Source organism: Stegostoma tigrinum, chromosome 21, assembly GCF_030684315.1.
Source record: "Stegostoma tigrinum isolate sSteTig4 chromosome 21, sSteTig4.hap1, whole genome shotgun sequence".
In the NCBI taxonomy this organism is placed as follows: Eukaryota; Metazoa; Chordata; class Chondrichthyes; order Orectolobiformes; family Stegostomatidae; genus Stegostoma; species Stegostoma tigrinum.
In genome coordinates, this window is record NC_081374.1 from 23,157,834 (window position 1) to 23,180,956 (window position 23,123).

The following is a 23,123-nucleotide window of genomic DNA, read 5'->3' on the forward strand; positions in this document are numbered from 1 at the left end:
CCAAAACTTACAGACAATAACTCACAAAATTTAATACCTGAATACAAGGAAGATAACTGGTCTTGCTATTTATAAACTCCAGTCATTTGGACAAATGTGTTTTGGGAAAGGTGTCCCACAGTAGGTGCTGCTGTGTCTCACAGAAGGAAATAACAGTTTTTGGATTAACCAAAGTGAAAGTTAGAATGCAGCTGCTGTTCAAAACAAAAACAACTATTGTGGAGAATTAAAGACTAATGAGTTTCAAGAGGGTGCCTTGAAACTTGGAGTCCATTTAATTGTACTCAGATATCAATTACAAAGACTGCCAGAACTGTGGAAGATTTACCTTGGTCAGCCTACGTGGAGCTAGGGACTTGTTTCAGGACAGCATTTGTCTGTCAATAGTGCGCTGTTATATGTAAACATTGTATAAGTTTGTGGTATAATTATATAATATAGTGGTAATTTTCAATTCTTTCATGCAGTTAATAGAACAATCTTTTCTGTAGTTTGGTTTATTTGTTGACAAATGTTACTTGATAAGCGATGTTAATTTAAATTTGTTAGTTACAGGAAGAGTCATAAATGTGAGATCTTGTTTGATGCTTCACATTAATCAGGAGGAATCTCAATGGGCATCGTAAGTTGCTCTTGCAAAAGAACTGCTCAGCCACAAATGAGTCAGTTTAACAGTTAGACTGGAGCTACTGCAGGCTTTAAATTCCTCTAGTTTTTCCCGGCTAAACATTTAAAACTATGCAAAGTCCCCAATTTTAAGTCAGAACTGCGAGCATTTTCAGAGGGGTGCTGGTGCTGGAAATTGCCCACTCGAATTTTAAAACTCCCAGGAATTTTTTGCAGAGTTCAGTGGCATCAGGATTTCCACACAGTTTCAAGCACACTGCTGTAACAACCATCCTCCCATTAGCAGAACTGGATGAAGAATTCATATTTCCTCACCCTTCTAATGCTCTGCAGACAATTGTTGACTGACAGCCCAAGAGATATTGCATTTTTAAAATCTAGATGAGCATTCATAGTCATCAAACAGGTGAAGGGACAGGTAGCAGTGAGGAAGCATAGAGGCTACAGAAGGACTTGGACAGCTAGGAGATTGGGCAAAAGAAGCAGCAGGTAGAATACAATGTGGGAAAATATGAGGTTATGCACTCTGGTTTGGAAGAATAAAGGCGTAGATTATTTTCTAAACAGGGGATGAACATGGAAATCTGAAGCACAAAAGGGACTTAGGAGTCTGGTTCAGGATTCTTTTAAGGCGAACATGTAGGTTCAATTGGCAGTCAGGAAGGCAAATGCAATGGTAGCATTCATTTTAAAGAGCTTTGGACTACAAGAGCAAGGACAAACTGATAAGGTGAGATAACAAAGTGTGAAGCTGGATGAACACGGCAGGCCAAGCAGCATCTTAGGAGCACAAAAGCTGACATCTTGGGCCTAGACCCTTCATCAGAAAAGGCTTTTCTGATGAAGGGTCTAGGCCCGAGACGTCAGCTTTTGTGATGAAGGGTCTTGGCCTGAAACGTCAGCTTTTGCGCGCCTAAGATGCTGCTTGGCCTGCTGTGCTCATCCAGCTCCACACTTTGTTATCTCAGATTCTCCAGCATCTGCAGTTCCCATTATCTCTGATCACATACTGATAAGGCTCTGGTCAGACCACATTTTGAATAGTGTGTGCTGTTTCAAGCCTCACATCTAAGGAAGCATTTGCTGGATTAGACAGGGTTCAGAGGAGGTAGACAAAAATGATCCCATGGATGAAGTGCTGTCGTATAAGGAGCAATTGTAAGTACTGAGGACTCAGTAAGTACTTGATAGAGTTTAGAAGGGTAGAGAGGGTTCTCATTGAAGCTTACAGAACACAGAGGCCTGGATAGGATGGATATGGAGAAGATTTTTCCACTAACCAGAGAGAATAGGAGCTGACAGTGCAACCTCAGAGTGAAGGGACAACCCTTTAGAACAGAAATGAGGAGGAATTTCTTCAGCCAGAGAGTAGTGAATCTGTGGAATTCATTGCCACAGGAGATGGTGGAGGCGAAGGCATTGATTGTCTTTGAGACAGATGTGGATAGATTCTTGATGAGTAAGAGGTTCAAAAGTTAGCAGGAGAAGGCAAGGGAATGAGGTTGAGAAACGTATCAGCCGTAAATGAATGGTAAACCAGACTTGATGGGCCAAAATCAAAGACAACATAAAAGGTAGCAAACATTAAAGATATAACCATCATCTCCAACACCATTCATGACCTCATCACCTCAGGGGACCTCCCACCCACAGCCTCCAACCTCATTGTTCCCCAACCCCGCACGGCCCGTTTCTATCTCCTTCCCAAAATCCACAAACCTGCCTGCCCTGGTCGACCCATCGTCTCAGCCTGCTCCTGCCCCACCGAACTCATCTCCACCTATCTGGACTCCATTTTCTCCCCTTTGGTCCAGGAACTCCCCACCTATGTCCGTGACACCACCCACGCCCTCCACCTCCTCCAGGACTTCCAATTCCCTGGCCCCCAACACCTCATATTCACCATGGACGTCCAGTCCCTGTACACCTGCATTCCGCATGGAGATGGCCTCAAGGCCCTCCGCTTCTTCCTGTCCCGCAGGCCCGACCAGGCCCCCTCCACCGACACTCTCATCCGCCTAGCGGAACTCGTCCTCACACTCAACAACTTCTCTTTTGACTCCTCCCACTTCCTACAGACTAAGGGGGTGGCCATGGGCACCCGCATGGGCCCCAGCTATGCCTGCCTCTTTGTAGGTTACGTGGAACAGTCCCTCTTCCGCACCTACACAGGCCCCAAACCCCACCTCTTCCTCCGGTACATTGATGACTGTATCGGCGCGGCCTCTTGCTCCCCAGAGGAGCTCGAACAGTTCATCCACTTCACCAACACCTTCCACCCCAACCTTCAGTTCACCTGGGCCATCTCCAGCACATCCCTCACATTCCTGGACCTCTCAGTCTCCATCTCAGGCAACCAGCTTGTAACTGATGTCCATTTCAAGCCCACCGACTCCCACAGCTACCTAGAATACACCTCCTCCCACCCACCCTCCTGCAAAAATTCCATCCCCTATTCCCAATTCCTCCGCCTCCGCCGCATCTGCTCCCACGATAAGACATTCCACTCCCGCACATCCCAGATGTCCAAGTTCTTTAAGGACCGCAACTTCCCCCCCACGGTGATTGAGAACGCCCTTGACCGCGTCTCCCGCATTTCCCGCGACACATCCCTCACACCCCGCCCCCGCCACAACCGCCCCAAGAGGATCCCCCTCGTTCTCACACACCACCCTACCAACCTCCGGATACAACGCATTATCCTCCGACACTTCCGCCATTTACAATCCGACCCCACCACCCAAGACATTTTTCCATCCCCACCCCTGTCTGCTTTCCGGAGAGACCACTCTCTCCGTGACTCCCTTGTTCGCTCCACACTGCCCTCCAACCCCACCACACCCGGCACCTTCCCCTGCAACCGCAGGAAATGCTACACTTGTCCCCACACCTCCTCCCTCACCCCCATCCCAGGCCCCAAGATGACATTCCACATTAAGCAGAGGTTCACCTGCACATCTGCCAATGTGGTATACTGCATCCACTGTACCCGGTGCGGCTTTCTCTACATTGGGGAAACCAAGCGGAGGCTTGGGGACCGCTTTGCAGAACACCTCCGCTCAGTTCGCAACAAACAACTGCACCTCCCAGTCGCAAACCATTTCCACTCCCCCTCCCATTCTCTTGATGACATGTCCATCATGGGCCTCCTGCACTGCCACAATGATGCCACCCGAAGGTTGCAGGAACAGCAACTCATATTCCGCCTGGGAACCCTGCAGCCTAATGGTATCAATGTGGACTTCACCAGTTTCAAAATCTCCCCTTCCCCCACTGCATCCCTAAACCAGCCCAGTTCATCCCCTCCCCCCACTGCACCACACAACCAGCCCAGCTCTTCCCCCCCACCCACTGCATCCCAAAACCAGTCCAACCTGTCTCTGCCTCCCTAACCGGTTCTTCCTCTCACGCATCCCTTCCTCCCACCCCAAGCCGCACCCCCAGCTACCTACTAACCTCATCCCACCTCCTTGACCTGTCCGTCTTCCCTGGACTGACCTATCCCCTCCCTACCTCCCCACCTACACCCTCTCCACCTATCTTCTTTACTCTCCATCTTCGGTCCGCCTCCCCCTCTCTCCCTATTTATTCCAGTTCCCTCCCCCCATCCCCCTCTCTGATGAAGGGTCTAGGCCCGAAACGTCAGCTTTTGTGCTCCTGAGATGCTGCTTGGCCTGCTGTGTTCATCCAGCCTCACATTTTATTATCTTGGAATCTCCAGCATCTGCAGTTCCCATTATCTCTAATGAAATTCTACAAAGATTACTGGGGCCTCATATTTATAATATATATTGATAAGTTTGATATTATTTCGTCTTTGTCTCAGTTTTGTGACAACACAAAGTGAAGTGAGAAGGTATGCTGTGACAGAGACAATAGATATAGACAGGTTGAGTGAGAGGGCAACAGTCGCAGAGGGAGTATAATGTGGGCAGCTGTGAATTTATTCACTTTCCTGGAATGCAGAACATTTTTACAAACTAAAGTGAGAAATTCGTAAAATCAGTACTCCTCAAACATTTTTCCTAACACTATTCCAATAATTTCTACCTGGAAGTTTGCAACTGCAAGAGTTAACATCATGACTTGCGAAACCTGAGCTCCACTTTGGGAACCCTGTAAGGGTGTGAGTAAGTAGAAAACCAACAAGACAGCATGGAAGCACAGCAAACATTTAAGGGAATTGTATCTTGGCAATTTGTGCAAGATTGAATTCCACATGAATCAGACACATTTCAAACAATTATAGAGCTTTGGTGAGCCCATACCAGGAGAAATGTGCACAGTTTTGGTCTCCATCTAAGGAAAGAGATCTAACTTGCATTGTTAGCAGACAGCAATTCTTCAGTTTAGTTCCTGGGATGAGCAAGCAGTCTTATAATGAGAATAAATAGGTCGTCACTGGGGTTGAGAATTTAACCAATTTATTTGAGAAATACAAGATTCTGAAGGGACTTAATAGGGTTTAAACAGTGTTGCCCCTGGTTGGGGAAATGAGAGTTGAGTATACAGGCAAAGTTTGACAATAATGTGCTAGTCATTCAGATTTGAGGCAAGGTGAAAATTTACAGTCTAAAAAAAGTTATGAACCTTTGGGATTCTTTACACCAAAAGGTTGTGGATACTCTGTCATTGGATACATTTAGCACTGAGGTAGACATGGGGATGTTAACAAATCACAGAATATGTGGGGCAAGCAAAAAAAAATCGATTTCAGGCCATCAGACCCCTAACATTATGCTCCTATTTCTTATGTAATTTTTTGCCCATTGTGAAAACATCAATGCAAATACCACAGTATTAAAAAACACAGTTTACCATCAGTCCTTTCAATTATCTAGAAATAAACAGCAAAGATATTTTTGCCAGTATCACAAATATCTTCAACATTTTTTTATAAACTGGTCCAGATAAGTTCCTGAACTTTTCCCTCACAAAACCTAATCATTGCCATAAACAGGAATGCTATAATAACTCTACAACTCTCAATCGCTCCCGAAATAAAAACCAAAAGAACCATGGATGCTGTAAATCAGAAATAAAAACAGAAGTTGCTAGAAAAGCTTAGCAGGTCTGGCAGCATCTGTGAAGAGAAATCAGAATTAACATTCTGGGTCCAGTGACCCTTCCTCAGACCTGGTTCATTTTTCCACCCGGGTAGTTCAACCATTGAAGAAGTGTCTTGTCAAGTGGTCAGTTATAATTTTAATTCCAGATTGGAAACTGATAGCATAAAACACAAACAATATTGTAATGGAGTCACATTTCAGAGAAGAACAGTAGAATTGTAAATGTTGCAAAATTGGCTTTCCTTTCAATCATTACTAAAATGTAATGAAAATAATCTCAGTCTAAACTTCTGGAATTGCAATGTGAAGCTCTAGGTCAATTACAGGGATAATACTTGAAATATTAGGTGATTTGCTTGGATATGGCATTATCTGTAATCCCTGAAGACCTTGCGCAAGGGCAAAATTAAAGGAAAATTGAGTGCACAGTTCACACTGAGTGTAAAAGATAATAAAGTGTGAAGCTGGACGAACACAGCAGGCCAAGCAGCATCTCAGGAGCACAAAAGCTGACGTTTCGGGCCTAGACCCTTCATCAGAGAGGGGGATGGGGTGAGGGTTCTGGAATAAATAGGGAGAGAGGGGGAGGCGGACCAAAGATGGAGAGAAAAGAAGATAGGTGGAGAGAGTATAGGTGGGGAGGTAGGGAGGGGATAGGTCAGTCCAGGGAAGACGGACAGGTCAAGGAGGTGGGATGCGGTTAGTAGGTAGATAGGGGTGCGGCTTGGGGTGGGAGGAAGGGATGGGTGAGAGGAAGAACAGGTTAGGGAGGCAGAGACAGGTTGGACTGGTTTTGGGATGCAGTGGGTGGAGGGGAAGAGCTGGGTTGGTTGTGTGGTGCAGTGGGGGGAGGGGACGAACTGGGCTGGTTTTGGGATGCGGTGGGGGAAGGGGAGATTTTGAAACTGGTGAAGTCCACATTGATACCATTAGGCTGCAGGGTTCCCAAGCGGAATATGAGTTGCTGTTCCTGCAACCTTCGGGTGGCATCATTGTGGCACTGCAGGAGGCCCATGATGGACATGTCATCTAAAGAATGGGAGGGGGAGTGGAAACGGTTTGCGACTGGGAGGTGCAGTTGTTTGTTGCGAACTGAGCGGAGGTGTTCTGCAAAGCGGTCCCCAAGCCTCCGCTTGGTTTCCCCAATGTAGAGGTAGCCACACCAGGTACAGTGGATGCAGTATACCACATTGGCAGATGTGCAGGTGAACCTCTGCTTAATGTGGAATGTCATCTTGGGGCCTGGGATGGGGTGAGGGAGGAGGTGTGGGGGCAAGTGTAGCATTTCCTGCGGTTACAGGGGAAGGTGCCGGGTGTGGTGTGGTTGGAGGGCAGTGTGGAGCGAACAAGGGAGTCACGGAGAGAGTGGTCTCTCCGGAAAGCAGACAGGGGTGGGGATGGAAAAATGTCTTGGGTGGTGGGGTTGGATTGTAGATGGCGGAAGTGTCGGAGGATGATGCGTTGTATCTGGAGGTTGGTGGGGTGGTGTGTGAGAACGAGGGGGATCCTCTTAGGGCGGTTGTGTCGGGGGCGGGGTGTGAGGGATGTCTTGCGGGAAATGCGGGAGACGCGGTCAAGGGCATTCTCGATCACTGTGGGGGGAAAGTTGCGGTCCTTGAAGAACTTGGGCATCTGGGATGTGCGGGAGTGGAATGTCTTATCGTGGGAGCAGATGCGGCAGAGGCGGAGGAATTGCGAATAGGGGATGGAATTTTTGCAGGAGGGTGGGTGGGAGGAATAGACCTCCTAGAATACACCTCCAGAAGGGCCTGTACTGTGCTGTAATGTTCTATGTTCTATGTTCTATGTTATGGTACTGTAGTCTGTATTGAGTACCAATGAATAACAGAAAAACAGTTAGGATCATTAGCTGGGGTGATTATTCAGGTAACCTGCAACAATACAAGTTCATGGGTCTAAATTTATGAATGCCTAAAATTGCTGGTTATGAATGCAACAAAACAATAAAACAGAACTCTTAGAGATATAGCGGTGCTTCATGAAGCAATGCGAAAGCGTTTTCTAGCACTTAGGTCCTTTCTATAGCTGTGTCATACAAATTCATTGATCTGGAAAACTTAAAGCATTTGCAAAAGATAAGACATATCTATGTAAAAGTCAGGCCATCTGTTTACTCAGTGCGGCAATGAGACGAGGGCTTAATGAGTAAAAACTTTGCATATGAGATAACGTTCTAGAAACAATAAAGAGCAACAACTAAAGCAATATTAACCCTTAAACAGTGTGGAAATAGGCCATTCAGCTCATTGAGTCCACACCAACCCTCCGACAAGCATCCTACACAAACTCAACACAAATCCTGGCCCCACCCCATCCTAGTAATCCTGCATTTCCCATGGCTAATCCACCCAGTTTGCACATCCCTAAACTCTGTGGGCAATGTAGCATGGTCAATCCACCAGGCCTACACATCTTTGGGCTATGGGAGGTAACCTGAGCACCCAGAGAAAACCCACACAGACACAGGGAGAATTTGCAGACTCTACACAGACAGTTGCCCAAGGGTGGGATCAAATTCACATTCTTAACACTGTGAGGCAGCAGGGCTAACCACTGAGCCACCATCTTGTCCTGTGGAAATATAGAAACAGAAGCTATAACAACTAAATAATGAAATAATTAAAATAACTGTTTTAAACCATAAGAACATCAAGCAAAACAAAATAAGTAAATTAACAATACGAAAAATTGAAGGTCTGTTACTTTCAGCAGCAATGAGATCAATAGTGAAATCATTTGGTTGGAACTATTTGCACGTACTTCCAAATGTATTTAAAAATGGCATGTGAACATTGGAAGTGTCTCATTCCCAATAATAGGCCTCTGAAAATTGATTAAAGTCTATTTTAAAGCACAGCTTTGTACATGTACCCAGTAAGTAATTACCATTCATAAATGATTGTGCAGCCACTCAATTTCAGTAAATTTAAAAAGTGGTTCCAGCTCATTCCCTTCGATAGAAAAGAAGTGTAACTGCTTCAGGTTGTCTTGGTAACAAGAGACCAAAGTTTCTGAAAAGAATTGTGAAATCCAAAACAACAATAGTCATAGTCATACAGTCAGAGCCACCAGCATGGAACCAGGTCCTTCAGTCCAACCAGTCCATGCTGACCATAATCCCAAATGAAACTAGTCCCACCTGCCTGCGCTTGGCCCATATCTATCCAAACCTTTCTTATTCATGTACTCATCCAAATGTCTTTAAACATTGTACCTGCATCCACCACTTCCTTCGAAAGTTCATTCCACACACAAATCATTGTGTAAAAAAAAAGTCCCTCGTATCATTTTTAAATCTTTCTCCTCTCACCTTAAAGACATGTACCCCAGTCTTGAACTTACCCACCCTAGGGAAACACAACTGCCATTCACCTGATCTATACTGCTCATGATTTTACAAACCTCTCAAATGCCACCCCTCCACCTCCTACACTCCAGTGAAAAATATCCCAGCCTCACCAGCCTCTCCTTATAATTCAAACCCTCCATTCCTGGCAACATCCCAGTAGATTTTCTCTGAATTCTCTCCAGCTTCCTATAATAGGGTGACCAGAACTGGGTACAGTACTCAACAATCTCACTCAGGGACAAATCAGGAGTACCAATCAGAAAATTCAAATAAACAATGGTATACCTGAAACATTTGAAATGTATTTAGATTGCAGCAAGTTCCTAGAATGCCCTTTGTAAGAGCTCTAACACTACAAATTTACAATCTAACATATTCCTGAGTTCAATAACTTTAACAGGATCGACCGTTATATTTCCAGAAGACTTCTCAAACCATAGATCATTCTTGTAAATTGCTCACTGGGGTAAGAAAAACATTAATTCTAAACCCTTGTCTTATTCTTGCCCAGAACTAAATTATTCCAATCTAGTAATTAAATCCCTTGGCAACAGTTATGTGATCATGCAACATTAGAAAATCCAAATGTACAAATTTCCAGTGATAACGACATGAATAACTATTAATCAACGACCCCAATCACAAGCATATTCTTAGATTTTCAAGCAGATAGAACATCTGGATTACACTAATAAAAAGAAACTTATCCAAATTGAAACAATCAACTGTGTGACAAAGAGACACATTAATCATTAGGTCATTGACAGCCTTCTCTCCACAGATACTGCCAGACCTGCTGAGTTTCTCCAGTAGTTCCCATTTGCATTTCACATTCCCACATCTGCCCATATTTTGCTTTTATTTAACTAACTGAATTCAAGAAAGATTCACTGTAGCTGTCTATCATTTGTGGTAAAAGAATAGCGTGTTACCTATATGTTTTTAGCAAGAAGAGGAGGATTTGCTGAAAACTTTAAAGTATTTATTAAATGAGACAGAGTCAGACAATAAGGACAGAAAAAGGGGACAGGCTTTCTGAAGCTCAACAACATTTGAGAAACTCAATACCATCCACCGAGGGCAAAATCATCATTTGACCAGCTTTCCACTCACTACCTTCCAGCGCACAGTCTGTACACGGTACACACTGCAGTCAATGTACAAAGAAGGAATTCACCAAAGCTTTTTTGCAGCATCTACCGTTTCATCTGTGACCCACAGAGACAGAAAGCAGCAGATGCAGGGGGACAAGCAGCACCATGTAACACACCAGCATGGACATGAATCACCATTTCATCATTCCTGAAAGCACCTTCATCACACCAACTGCAGAGATGCACTCAAAAGACCCCCCACCTTCTCACCTGGGATAGGCAACCCCTATATCCGAAGAAGGAATCAAAAAACACTACACAAAACACCTTCAACGTGGATACACAGTAGACTAACTCAAAGCGAGAACAGTCTTCAGTACAATAACCCAGCCATTCCACACGCTGTGTAGTGATGGAAGGAATGGCAGAATATTCGGGTCGTGTTCCTGTAAATTTGCGGAGAAAATTTCATTTATCCAGGGATAATCTGACAGTGCAGATCTAAAAGAAAATGCATGCCTAGGGCACGTATATATTCTCAGAAAGTGTCTTTCCCATTATCACTTATTAATAGCGCGGGCTGGGCTATATTAATTATTGATCAGTCGGTTCGCATTGTTGCGGCTTAACAAGACATATAACGACAAAGAATCACAAACTCCCAAAACTTGATAGGAGACTCGATCAAAAGGAAGAATGCCTGACGTTCTGCAACAGACCAGAAAGAAAGACATCGGATTTCACGCATTGTCTTTCACTTTCCGTCCAAACGTCCATTGATAGATTCCAACAATACAGACATCGTAACAAAAGCTACCCAAGACGGGAATTCCTTTGATGCTGATAGTCCTGGCTGACTCATTCGGAGACCAATAAAGATGGAGCAGTACAGACAACGCGAGGGAGCGCGAAACTGCCCGGGGACTGGATCAGGAAAACCCAAACTCTTCACATCCCTCTCTGTAGCAGGGTCGTCGTCTGGGAATAGAGGCGAGGGTCGTAAAGGAAATAATTAAACACAAACAGGCAGAAAATAACTCCAATTTACCACCTGTTTTAAAATACAGTATCTTTAAGACATACACCAAACTGAAGAAGGGTTAGTTATCAAGGGAAGGAAAGACGCCAAATCAAAACACGATGCGTTGGGGTTGGACAGAAACACCATTTCGACCTTTAGCAAAAAAAAATCTTTTTGATTGTTAATTGCTTCGAAGCTAGCCCAGAGACAAGCCCCAGGTGAATGCGTTGGAGACAGCTGTTAGTTTCTGGGCTCAACATGTACAATCTGAATCCGAGCTGGTTATCGTATCGGGAGCCTGAAGTGGTTTGTATCAGAACAAGAGAAGGTACCAAAGTTAGCCCGTCACATTCCCTCCACAAGCTCGCAGCTCACTCACCCTGTCGTTTTACAGAAACTGTTTCAAGATTCATGTCTTAACTCTACAAGTCGATGAATTTTCAACAGCAGTCAACTTTATATATAAGGCATCAAATCTTAAGCAGAGATTGTGATGCTGCCAGCTTAATGCACAACACTGGTCCCAGCAAATGTATGCTGTTTTGGCTTCTATGCGTGTGAAACTGCACTTAAAGCCATATTTGTACCACGTTCATACTTGAAAAATGAAACTTAGACCACCTGCAGCATCCTTTACACAAACTGAAAAGAACAGCCGCTCTGTCTTAGCATTTTACAGCCGCACATACCTGCAGGACACGGTAATCTCCACTTTCGTGGCCGGGATGCTTCCTTGAATAGGGTCGAACTCGCTTACAGAAGCCATATCATCAAATTTGTCCATCGCGTCTTCCATCGGCATTCAGTAATTCCAGGCTGGTTCTCCCAGCACCAACGTCACACCACAACAAAGCCAACGGACGGCAATTAAAGGTTGTCTGCCTTACTGAAAAGAAAGAAAAAAGACAGGAATCGGAGTTAGGGCGAACCACAGCAGACTTTGCCTACCATACTGAACGCTGCTACACTCGAATTATTGAGCGCAACCTTTTTTTTCCTCCCCTCTTGGTCTAATTGCAGAGATCAGACGCTGCTTTAATTACAGTTTACGGATTGAAATGATATGCTCCACCCTCCGGTCTAAAGATAACTTACATTGCTTATCACTGTCAGCTTTCAGGAAAGTACTGGAAACCGACTATTGAGGCATTATTAATGTAAAGGCACAAACATTATTCTCTCGCAACATTGATTGTCACACGTTAAAACAGTGCCTCAATCATGAATATGTGCGTTGTTTGTAGGACTCAATAATGAACAGTGTGCAAATAAAAAAAATCATGTGAACAAAATGGTAACGACGCCTTATTATTTGTGTGCATCAAGACTAAAACAAGGCTCTTGTGATGTTCGAACTACAATTTTGACCAAGATTTCCCCGTGTGATACATAGCTCGAACAAAAACTGCATATACGTTACGGTCAGAATGTATTCTCCATCCAGCTTCCCATGTTGTATGTTAAACGTGAAACTTGGCCAAATGACAGAGTTGTTTAGCTGCTTCGCGCTCTCTAATGCTAAGGGCTGTTGAGTCCCGTGCTTCCCATTCTAACTTGATCACACCTCGATCCAATTTGTGAAAATGAATTTCTGCTCTAGAACAGCACCCGCGACTCCCTCCCTGAAATGTGTTTTGTGGCCAATGCTAACATGTATAATTCCGAATAGCTGTGGCACTGAAAACAGAAAGCCAAATTTTGACTCGTAATTCTTCCGCGCCCCCTAAAGAGCGAACTTCGAGGAACAAGAATTTGGGGATTTCACAATAACTAGTAACTATTTGAAGGCATTTTCATGTCACACTTTATTGACAATGGATTAAAATCAACCCCAGTAAAATAAGATAGGATTCTAGCAGTGTGCTATTATATATTGAGGGACAACCACTGCAGCTATCTGCATAAGGGCGGTGCGAACCTAACTGCCAGCAATGTGAAGCAACTTAATTCCACTCTCAGCTGTTTCACCAGGTTCTGGGCTTTTTTTTAACTAAAGTAATCGCCAAGAATTAGCATCAATGTCTGCAGCCTGTAAACAATCCTTGTTCTATATTTCGACATGTTTGTATATTTGAGCAGAACAGATCAAGTGTGCATTAGAAGTTGCATTTCACAACTGAAATCCGCATCCTTCTGCAGTATGAAGCGAAACATTACGTAACTGTTTAATTAAACCATATGTCCTGCAACATCCCAGATGTATTATCCCTCATCCTGCTTGATTGTCATATTGCAGCCTAATTAAACGGTTGTGGGATCAAGTTCCTGACACTAGAGCAGAGAATCTACAGCAAAGGGAGTACTGAACTGTCAGAAATGTTAAACCACTCCCTACCACCTCAGCTGGAATTAAAAACTCTACGGCACTATTTTGAAGAAGAATGTTGGAGTTTATCTCCAATGCCTGCTCAACACCTTTCTCTGCCTACGTCACACACTAATTTTCTAAAAAGATGAACAATTATGGGTTTTTATCCTCAACAAAGATTTCAAAGTGTTTTGCGGCCAGTGGAATACATTTGAAATTTAGTTTTAAACATTAGCCTGTTCCAATTTCATAAACGAAGCTGCTAACTTGCACACCAGTGAACTCCCACCAACAGCAGTGTGATAATGTCCAGGTAGTGTGCTTCAGTTATGTCAATTGAGGGATTGCCCAAAGTAATGGAGATAACTGCCCTACACTTCTCATAAATAAGCCTTTGCTATCTTTTACACCCAGTGGAGTAGGCATCTCCACCAGACAATGGCACTTGCAATGATGCAGCATTCCTTTAGTATTGCACCTGCATCACCTTCATTACTGTGCTCAAATCCTGGAGTAGGACTTAAACCTGGAGCCAGTGACTCAGAGGACAGAATGCTACCAATATCTGCTTGCTGCTTATGGGAGCCTGCTGTTCCTAAACCAGCTGCTGAGTTTGTATATCACAACAGTGACTACACATAAAATACTTATCAGTTGTGAATTGCATTGTGAAGGCCTGAAAGGCACTATAAAAATACAAGTTACTTCTTTATAATGAAGAACCACTAGTTTTACTGTCTCCTAAATAATATGGCTGATCAATCATAATATCAAAGTTGTTCACATACTGCTGTAAAATGCTACCAACTATCCTATGTTATGGTTTTAGTTGCCTACTGTTGTTGCCAAAAATTGATTTTTGAAAGTATACTACTGTTTTCAGGTAAATATTGCAATGGATAAGATCCGCAGGAAAGACAATTCTTGTCAAGCCTATGGTCTCAGGATGCACTGGCTAAAGTAACTCGTGATATTCTGATGCTTAAATAATTTCCACAAAGAAGTGAATAAGTTAGCTGAAGTAATAAAAGGTAGAAAAACAAACCTTTCAGAACAATCCACCAACAATTACAGATATGGTTTGTTGGTGCTGATCACAGAAAATTTGAATCTCAACTGAATGCAACTGTGGTTTTGTAAGTAATTCATTCATTACCTGGATATAGTCTCATTAGGGAAACATGCTGGTGTTGTTCAGTCAATCCTGTAAAAAATCAAAAGACTACAGTAACATTTCCCCCACAAGTAATACAGCAGAATAGCTGGGAAGTGAAACTTGGATGTGAATTGCATTTTCAATGAGCAGCATCTATTTTCACATCTAAGGAACATCGTTACAAAGGATGCTCAACAAAATTCAATGAACACCTAGAACATGAAAATTTATTTCCTAGGCTGATGATGGGCATAAGAAGATTTTCCTCTGGATCTTTAAAATTACATTATGACAGACTCCTCATGCCAATGGCATAGATTGACAGCTATTGTGGTAAACACAAATCCAATTTGTATGTCAACTCTTATCTGAATGGACAGTTGTAATCGCTTTACAAACTTTTTAAAAGGTATTTCATATGTGCTACTATTCAGACAGTTGATCAGATATAATCAAAAGGTCAGTCTATATGATTATGACTATAATGAAAGATGAGTTTGTTTCATCTTCTCAGAGCAACAGGGACAAGAAGCTCAAGTGATTAAAACAGTGGTATTGTCACACATTTTTGCGACTTTTGTCTGTAATCCCAAATTCATTATGAACTAGTGAGCATTATTGCAGTGTGAAACTACAAAGTTTGGTTTGTTGTATTACTTAATAAAAATAGCCTGGTCTCTAGTTTTATTTATTTAGCAGAGTGTCTTACTTCTGACAATTCTGCAAACCTCGCTGAGAAACATGTTTGGAAAAAATCCTTGGAATTTTCAAGACCATTCTATTTTTCCGCAATAGCATAGTAGCCAGGCTGTGTAGCTTTCTTTTCAAGGAACTGCTCAAATTTATGAATTTGTAGGATGTGCTTTTGGTAAGAACTCAAGTAATCTTCAGTTTTTGCAAAACCTATGATTTTGGAACTACTAAACTTATACAGATCTGTAGTGTATTGTTGGAGAGCCCTCTAATGGTCAAGGTCAAAATAACCACTTCCGGAGACAAGTACTTTACTGTGATTAAAAACAAAATGTTTATCTTTTTAAAAAAGTTTGCACCTTATCAGTATAAAAGGTAAATCAACATTCGGAAAAGAGGGCACAGGATAGTTATGGAGGTGTGCTTTTCTGTCTGGAGGTGTATGACTGCTGGTCTTCCACAAGAATCAGTACTGGGATCTCTGTTGTTTGCAACATGTAAATAATTTGAATTAAAATGTAGGTGTCTTGATTAGTATGTTTGCAGATGGCATGAAACTTGGTGGAGTTGTGGATAGTGATGATGGTTGTCAAAGGATACAACAGGGTATAGGCCAATTGGAAATTTGAGTGGAAATGTAATGCATTTTGGGAGGACAAAGACAGGAGAAAGGCATGCAGTAGATGGCAGAACTCTCAGGAGCACTGATATACGGAGGGATTTGGGGGGAGTAAGTCCATAACTGCCTGAAAGTGGCAACACAAATGGATAAAGCACATAGCATATTTGCTTTCATCAGTCGGGGCAGTGTATACAGAAGTTGGCAAGTCATGTGACAACTTTATAAAACTTAACCTCCATTTGGAGTACTGGCAGCTCTGGTCGCCACACAGTAGAAAGCATGTATGAGTTTTGGGGAGGGTGCAGTGGAGGTTTACGAGATACTGCCTGTTTCAAAGTACATTAGCTATAAGGATAGGTTGGATAAACTGAGATTGTTTTTGCTAGACCATTGGAGGCTGAAGGGTGATCTTGTAGAAGTTTATAAAATTATAAGGGGTATAGATAGGGTGGTTAGTCGGAGTCTTTCCCAGCATGGAAATCTCAAATACTAGGGATGTGAGTTTAAGGTGAGAGGGGCACGTTTCAAAGGAGATGTGCGAGGCAAGTTTCTTTTACTTAGAGGGCAGCAGGCACCTGGAATGTGCTGCCAGGGGAGGTGGTAAAAGTTCCCTTGGTACAGTTTAGGACCAGAGGACATAGTTTCAGAATAAACATGCACCAATAATATAAACTTGAAAGAGGCATTTAGACAGTTACATAAACAGACAAATGGGATTAGTTTGGACTGGCATCCTGGGCTGCGCAGACAGGATGGACTGAAGGGCCTGTTCCTGTGCTGTACTGTTCTTTGTTCTATAGCTCAACATTCCTAATACATTCATTTTTGTTAATTTAACAGATGCTTAAAAATTAGAATACTCCAATCTACACAACTGAGCTAACCTGTGATCAGAATTTTGCTTTAAATTGCAGCTGAGTCCCTTCCCCAAAAACATAGCTTTTCCCATACATTTATTTTAAAGAATATAAGGCTCACTCAGATGATCCCTGATATGGAGGGATTGCCTTCTTTAAGAATGAGATGAGCAGGAATTTCTTTTCTCAGAGAGGTGTGCGTCTTTGAAACCCTTTGCCAAAGAGAGCTATGAGGGCAGATTCCTTTGTATATTTAAGTCTGAGTTAGATATAATCTTGGTCAGTGGGGAATTAGTGGTGATAGGGAAAGGCAGGAATGTAAGAACTGTCAGATCAGCATGACGCTATTGAATGGCACAGCAAGTTGAGAGACTGAATGGTTTCCTCCTCTTCGTCTTCCTTATGGTCTTCTTGCTTAACTTAGGTGCAGCAGGTCACAGTTCATAATTCCAGAATGCACAAAACCAGACTGTATCAAAACATTACAACAACAAACTGAAACTTTTTCCACCTTGCTTCGATCTATGAGGATCAGTCTCTAAATAGTGGCAATGAGGCTGCTTAGATCCATTTTAGTTTTGATCTTGAAACCAAAATTTTAATTTGTGTTTGCAATAATGGTCCTGAAACTGCCCTGAGTTTCTTTGAGTCTTGGGACTAACAGAAACAAGTCTGTGGGTTCACCTGTCTGAAAGAATATTAAAAAATGTATTTTTTCTAAAAATCTATTTGTACAAAACAGCAAGTTTGACGTAAACTCATTGCACTTTATTCTTTATTCATTCACAGGATGAGGGCATTGCAGCATTTACTTCAGATGAATTAATGGTTGTGGTCTGACAAGTCCTGCCAGGTAATATTTTAATTTCTATCTTAAATGTAATGATAAATCAAGTTTCTATCATTTTGATCAGTAAGATAATCATTTCCTTCCAAAAAGACCTCACCAAACTCATTCCGAGATAGTAAGAATTGATGATGCTGGAGTCAGAGATACCACTGTGTGGAGCTGGAGAAACACAGCAGGCTAGGCAGCATTAGAGCAGCAGAAATCTTCAGAAATCCCGACTTGAAACATTAACTTTCCCGCTCCTCAGATGCTGCCTGGCCTATTGTGTTCCTCCAACTCCATACTGTGTTATCACCAAACTCAATTTTTGTTGTTTCATATACCTAACGTAACATTTTCTTTCCTTCATTACGCCAACGGAAATGGAAATACAAAATGTCCCCAGATATTACCACAACATTCCCAAATATTAATCCAACCATTGACTCAAAGGGGTACAATAAAATTGGGAAAGGCCAGGAAACCTGTTTTTTTTTAACGTATGTGCTGTGTCGATTAGCTGCCAGCGAAAATCTGCTACAGATTCTACTCACAGCTTACACTAGTATTCAGAAAATACTTTGAAATCATTACTCGAAAGAAATCTTGTTATACAAAGGAGGATAACTTTTAAGTGCAGCTGTTCACTTTGGCTTTAAATACAAGTGTCAAGAACTAGCAGTCAAATAGTATTTATATATTATCCTTCGGCCTATCACATTATTCTGCAAGATAAATTGCCAAAAACATTTCCAAAATCAAAATTTCAAGATTTTGTTTTTGCGAAAAATCACAATTTCCGAATGTTTATGTTTCCAAATATTGTATGCATTCTATGCAAGGATGCATATAATTATCAAGTCTGTCAGCATCTGTGGGGAGGAAAACACGGTTAATGGTACAACTCCTGCATGACTTCTACAGGATAGGTTCAGTTCTGAGGAGTTATATTGGACGTGAAACATTGTCTCTGCTTCTCTCTCCACTGATGCTGCCAGACCTGCTGAGTTTCACCAGCATTCTCTGTGTTTGTTTCAGATTCCCAGCATCCACAGCATGTTGTTTTCTTGTGCATATAATCCCTCTGTTAAAACAGCGAAACAGGGCTATTCCAACCAACTCACAGCTCTAAGATATCAAAGTGTGGAGCCGGATGAACACAGCAGGCCAAGCAGCATCTCAGGAGCACAAAAGCTGACGTCTCGAGTCTAGACCCTTCATCAGAGAGGGGGATGGGGAGAGGGAACTGGAATAAACAGGGAGAGGGGGAGGCGGACCGAAGGTGGAGAGAAAAGAAGATAGGTAGAGAGGAGAGTATAGGTGAGGAGGTAGGGAGGGGATAGATCAGTCCAGGGAAGATGGACAGGTCAAGGAAACGGGATGAGGTGGTAGGTAGGAAATGGAGGTGCGGCTTGAGGTGGGAGGAAGGGATGGGTGAGAGGAAGAACGGGTTAGCGAAGCAGAGACAGGCTGGGCTGGTTTTAAGATGCAGTGGGGGGAGGGGATGAGCTGGGCTGGTTTTGTGATGCAGTGGGGGAAGGGGAGATTTTGAAGCTTGTGAAGTCCACATTGATGCCATTGGGCTGCAGGGTTCCCAAGCGGAATATGAGTTGCTGTTCCTGCAACCTTCAGGCGGCATCATTGTGGCATTGCAGGAGGCCCATGATGGACATGTCGTCTGAGGAATGGGAGGGGGAGTTGAAATGGTTCGCGACTGGGAGGTGCAGTTGTTTGTTGCGAACTGAGCGGAGGTGTTCTGCAAAGCTGCACCCAAGCCTCCGCTTGGTTTCCCCAATGTAGAAGAAGCCACACCGGGTACAATGGATACAATATACCACATTGGCAGATGTGCAGGTGAACCTCTGCTTGATATGGAAGGTCATCTTGGGGCCTGGGATAGGGGTGAGGGAGGAGGTGTGGTGGCAAGTGTAGCACTTTCTGCGGTTGCAGGGGAAGATGCCGGGTGTGGTGGGGTTGGAGGGCAGTGTGGAGTGGACAAGGGAGTCGCGGAGACTGAGAGGTCCAGGAAGGTGAGGGGTGTGTTGGAGATGGCCCAGGTGAACTTGAGGTTGGGGTGGAAGGTGTTGGTAAAGTGGGTGAATGGTTCGAGCTCCTCCCCAGTCTCCATCTCAGGTAACCAGCTAGAAACTGATGTCCATTTCAAGCCCACTGACTCCCACAGCTACCTAGAATACCCCTCCTCCCACCCACCCTCCTGCAAAAATTCCATCCCCTATTCCCAATTCCTCCGCCTCCGCCACATCTGCTCCCACGATGAGGCATTCCACTCCCATACATCCCAGATGTCCAAGTTCTTCAAGGACCGCAACTTTCCCCCCACAGTGGTCGAGAACGCCCTTGACCGCGTCTCCTGAATTTCCCGCAAAACATCCCTCACACCCCACCCCCGCCACAACCGCCCCCAGAGGATCCCCCTCGTTCTCACACACCACCCCACCAACCTCCGGATACAATGTATCATCTTCCAACACTTCCGCCATCTACAATTCAACCCCACCACCCAAGCTATTTTTCCATCCCCACCCTTGTCTGCCTTCTGGAGAGACCACTCTCTCCGTGCCTCCCTTGTCCGCTCCACACTCCCCTCCGTCCCCACCACACCCGGCACCTTCCCCTGCAACCACAGGAAGTGCTACACTTGCCCCCACACCTCCGCCCTCACCCCTATCCCAGACCCCAAGATGACCTTCCATATCAAGCAGATGTTCACCTTCACATCTGCCAATGTGGTATATTGTATCCATTGTCCCCGGCGTGGCTTCCTCTACATTGGGGAAACCAAGCGGAGGCTTGGGGACCGCTTTGCAGAACACCTCCGTTCAGTTCGCAATAAACAACTGCACCTCCCAGTCGCGAACCATTTCAACTCTCGCTCCCATTCCTCAGATGACATGTCCATCATGGGCCTCTGCAGTGCCACAATGATGCCACCTGAAGGTTGCAGGAACAGCAACTCATATTCCGCTTGGGAACCCTGCAGCCCAATGGTATCAATGTGGACTTCACAAGCTTCAAAATCTCCCCTCCCCCCACCGCATGCCAAAACCAGCCCAGCCTGTCTCTGCTTCACTAACCTGTTCTTCCGCTCACCCATCCTTTCGTCCCACCTCAAGCCGCACCTCCATTTCCTACCTACCACCTCATCCCGCCTCCTTGACCTGTCCATCTTCCCTGGACTGACCTATCCCCTCCCTACCTCCTCACCTATACTCTCCTCTCTACCTATCTTGTTTTCTCCCTATCTTCGGTCCGCCTCCCCCTCTCTCCCTATTTATTCCAGTTCCCTCTCCCCATCCCCCTCTCTGAAGAAGGGTCTAGGCCCGAAACGTCAGCTTTTGTGCTCCTGAGATGCTGCTTGGCCTGCTGTGTTCATCCAGCTCCACACTTTGTTATCTTGGATTCTCCAGCATCTGCAGTTCCCATTATCACTGATTCAACTCACTGCTCTATTTGTGCCTGTGACTACTCAGTCATCATATACAGATGCAAGCATAGATTCGCCCCTATAAGGTCGAACCACATAGAATATTTGATGCTGAACTTTACAAATGTGCAACAGATTGTTGGCTAAGCAGAACATTTAAGAAAGTTCATGCGAGTTGTGAATTTCTGCACAAATCAACACTGACCAATTTGCCACTCTGATCAATCATTTTAGTTTCACAAAGGGAACCCAGTTACAGACTCAGAGATATGTACAGCATGGAAACAGTCCCTTCGGTCCAACTTGTCCATGCCAACCTGATATCCTAAATAAATCTCGTCCCATTTGCCAGCATTTGGCCCATATTCCTCTCAAACCTTCCAGTTCCCAAGTTGTTATTCACAGAGGCTCAATTATCCAGCGTAAGTTCAATCTGCTGGCACTTGGTGATGATTTTGTAAAAGCAGATTAAAAATTGTATTCAATTCACTTCATCAATCTTGTCCTTCAAATCGTGTTGTTATTCCGCTTGATTTTTACAAACCGACTAAGCTTAGCAGCATTTCAACAAAATAGATCTATTATTATCATGAAATCTATACACCAGAGACTATTTCTTTAAATGAATTAATTAGTGGGTTATAAATTCAACTATCAATTAAATTGATTGTGTGAATGATACTGTTGAGCCAGAAAACAAAGAACACAGGAAAAAAAATCTACACAACATTCATCAAAACACGGGGAAAAAAAACTCAAAGCAGACTCCAAATTGTAAGGAAGAACTCAAGATGTAGCTAGGAAATGGAAAGCGGCAGATTAAAAACAGGGCAAGTATGTGGGTGAAACAGAAAAGGAGAAATATGGAAGAAAAAATGATAGCAGCAATAAAAAAAACAAAAAGAAACGATATAAACAAGGGGAAAGCAACTACATAAGCAAAGAACTGCACAGAAACTGACATCCGTGCTATCAGTGCAGGTTGTAAACCTACAAAGTCCAAGATCAATAAAACACGAAACACAGTTCTGTTAATTATTTACCTGTCAAGCTCGGAGGTCACAATCTATTACAGACAATCTCAGTGACACGGACGGAGAAAACCTCTAATCTGTTCCATTTTCTTTTCGAAAAAGAAACAAAATGATGCACGATCAGACAGTGTTTGCATTGATCGCTTTGATTTACTTTTACAAAGTCGTCACCAGTTGCAAGAAGAATGAACTAATACTGGATAATCGAGCCTCCGTGAATGTGGCCTGTCTCTTCCTGATTGCCCAGCCTCTTTGCGTGTTGCTTGGGGGGTACCCCGGTATAATGGCTTACTTCACTACTGCTACTGTCTCCTACAGTCTTCTGCCAAGGAATACAGGAGCTGCTGAAGAAAAGGAAACGGCTATTCCGCCCCATAAATCACTGCAAAGAAAGAAAGCTAACTGATGTTGCATTTCTTCTGTGCAAAACGTGAGCTCTGGAGTCGAACTAAAATTTCTGTACCTCATGCATCAAGTTGTGGCAGCACTTCAGGGATTCGATTTCACCCCAGCACTCCAACAGGAAGCGCCTGAATCAGAATAGTTTCCATTAGATTTAAATTTCAATAATCACCGTTTGGAAGGAGTTCATGATTTTTTTTTAAATCTTGCGCTTACGATATGTTACTGTTGTTGTGAATGCAAATATCATTGTGTGAGTATTATGTTCAATAACTATAGAGACACTTGCAACATAATCTGAGTAACGACAAGCAAAATAACATGAGAGCTGGGCACCTGGTGCAATTTATCAATGAATAATCTGCTGTGATATTTTGAATTGACTAAAACCATTCACTGGTGTGGTAAGGCAACCTATCCTAAAGGCATTTCTGCTCTACCTGCACTCTGTTAACATGAGAGTGTGATACATATGTTTTATTTCTGGGAAAGTCAACTGAAGGAAACTGCAGTTGGAATATGACTTGCCATCCTGAAGTTCAAACTCAAAATCTAAAAGAACACTATAAACTAGGAGACTTTCCGAAGAATTCCAA

At 43.5% G+C, this 23,123-nt stretch overlaps 1 protein-coding gene across 5 annotated transcripts in view; it reads right to left on the reverse strand.

Annotated features, from left to right (window-relative positions):
- The window catches only part of LOC125463008 (copine-8-like), a 636,730-nt gene extending 614,049 nt beyond the window's left edge, over positions 1-22,681 (reverse strand). Inside the window, exons 1-3 of one of the 5 annotated variants that reach the window (XM_048553605.2) lie at positions 22,135-22,681; positions 14,646-14,693; positions 11,871-12,067 (exon numbers count right to left, since the gene is read on the reverse strand). In XM_048553605.2, the coding sequence (XP_048409562.2) occupies positions 11,871-11,983 (113 nt within the window). In that variant the 5' untranslated portion in view covers positions 11,984-12,067; positions 14,646-14,693; positions 22,135-22,681. The other 4 variants (XM_048553606.2, XM_048553607.2, XM_048553604.2 and 1 more) reach the window with 4 other exon arrangements.
- Positions 22,682-23,123: the final 442 nt, after the last annotated feature.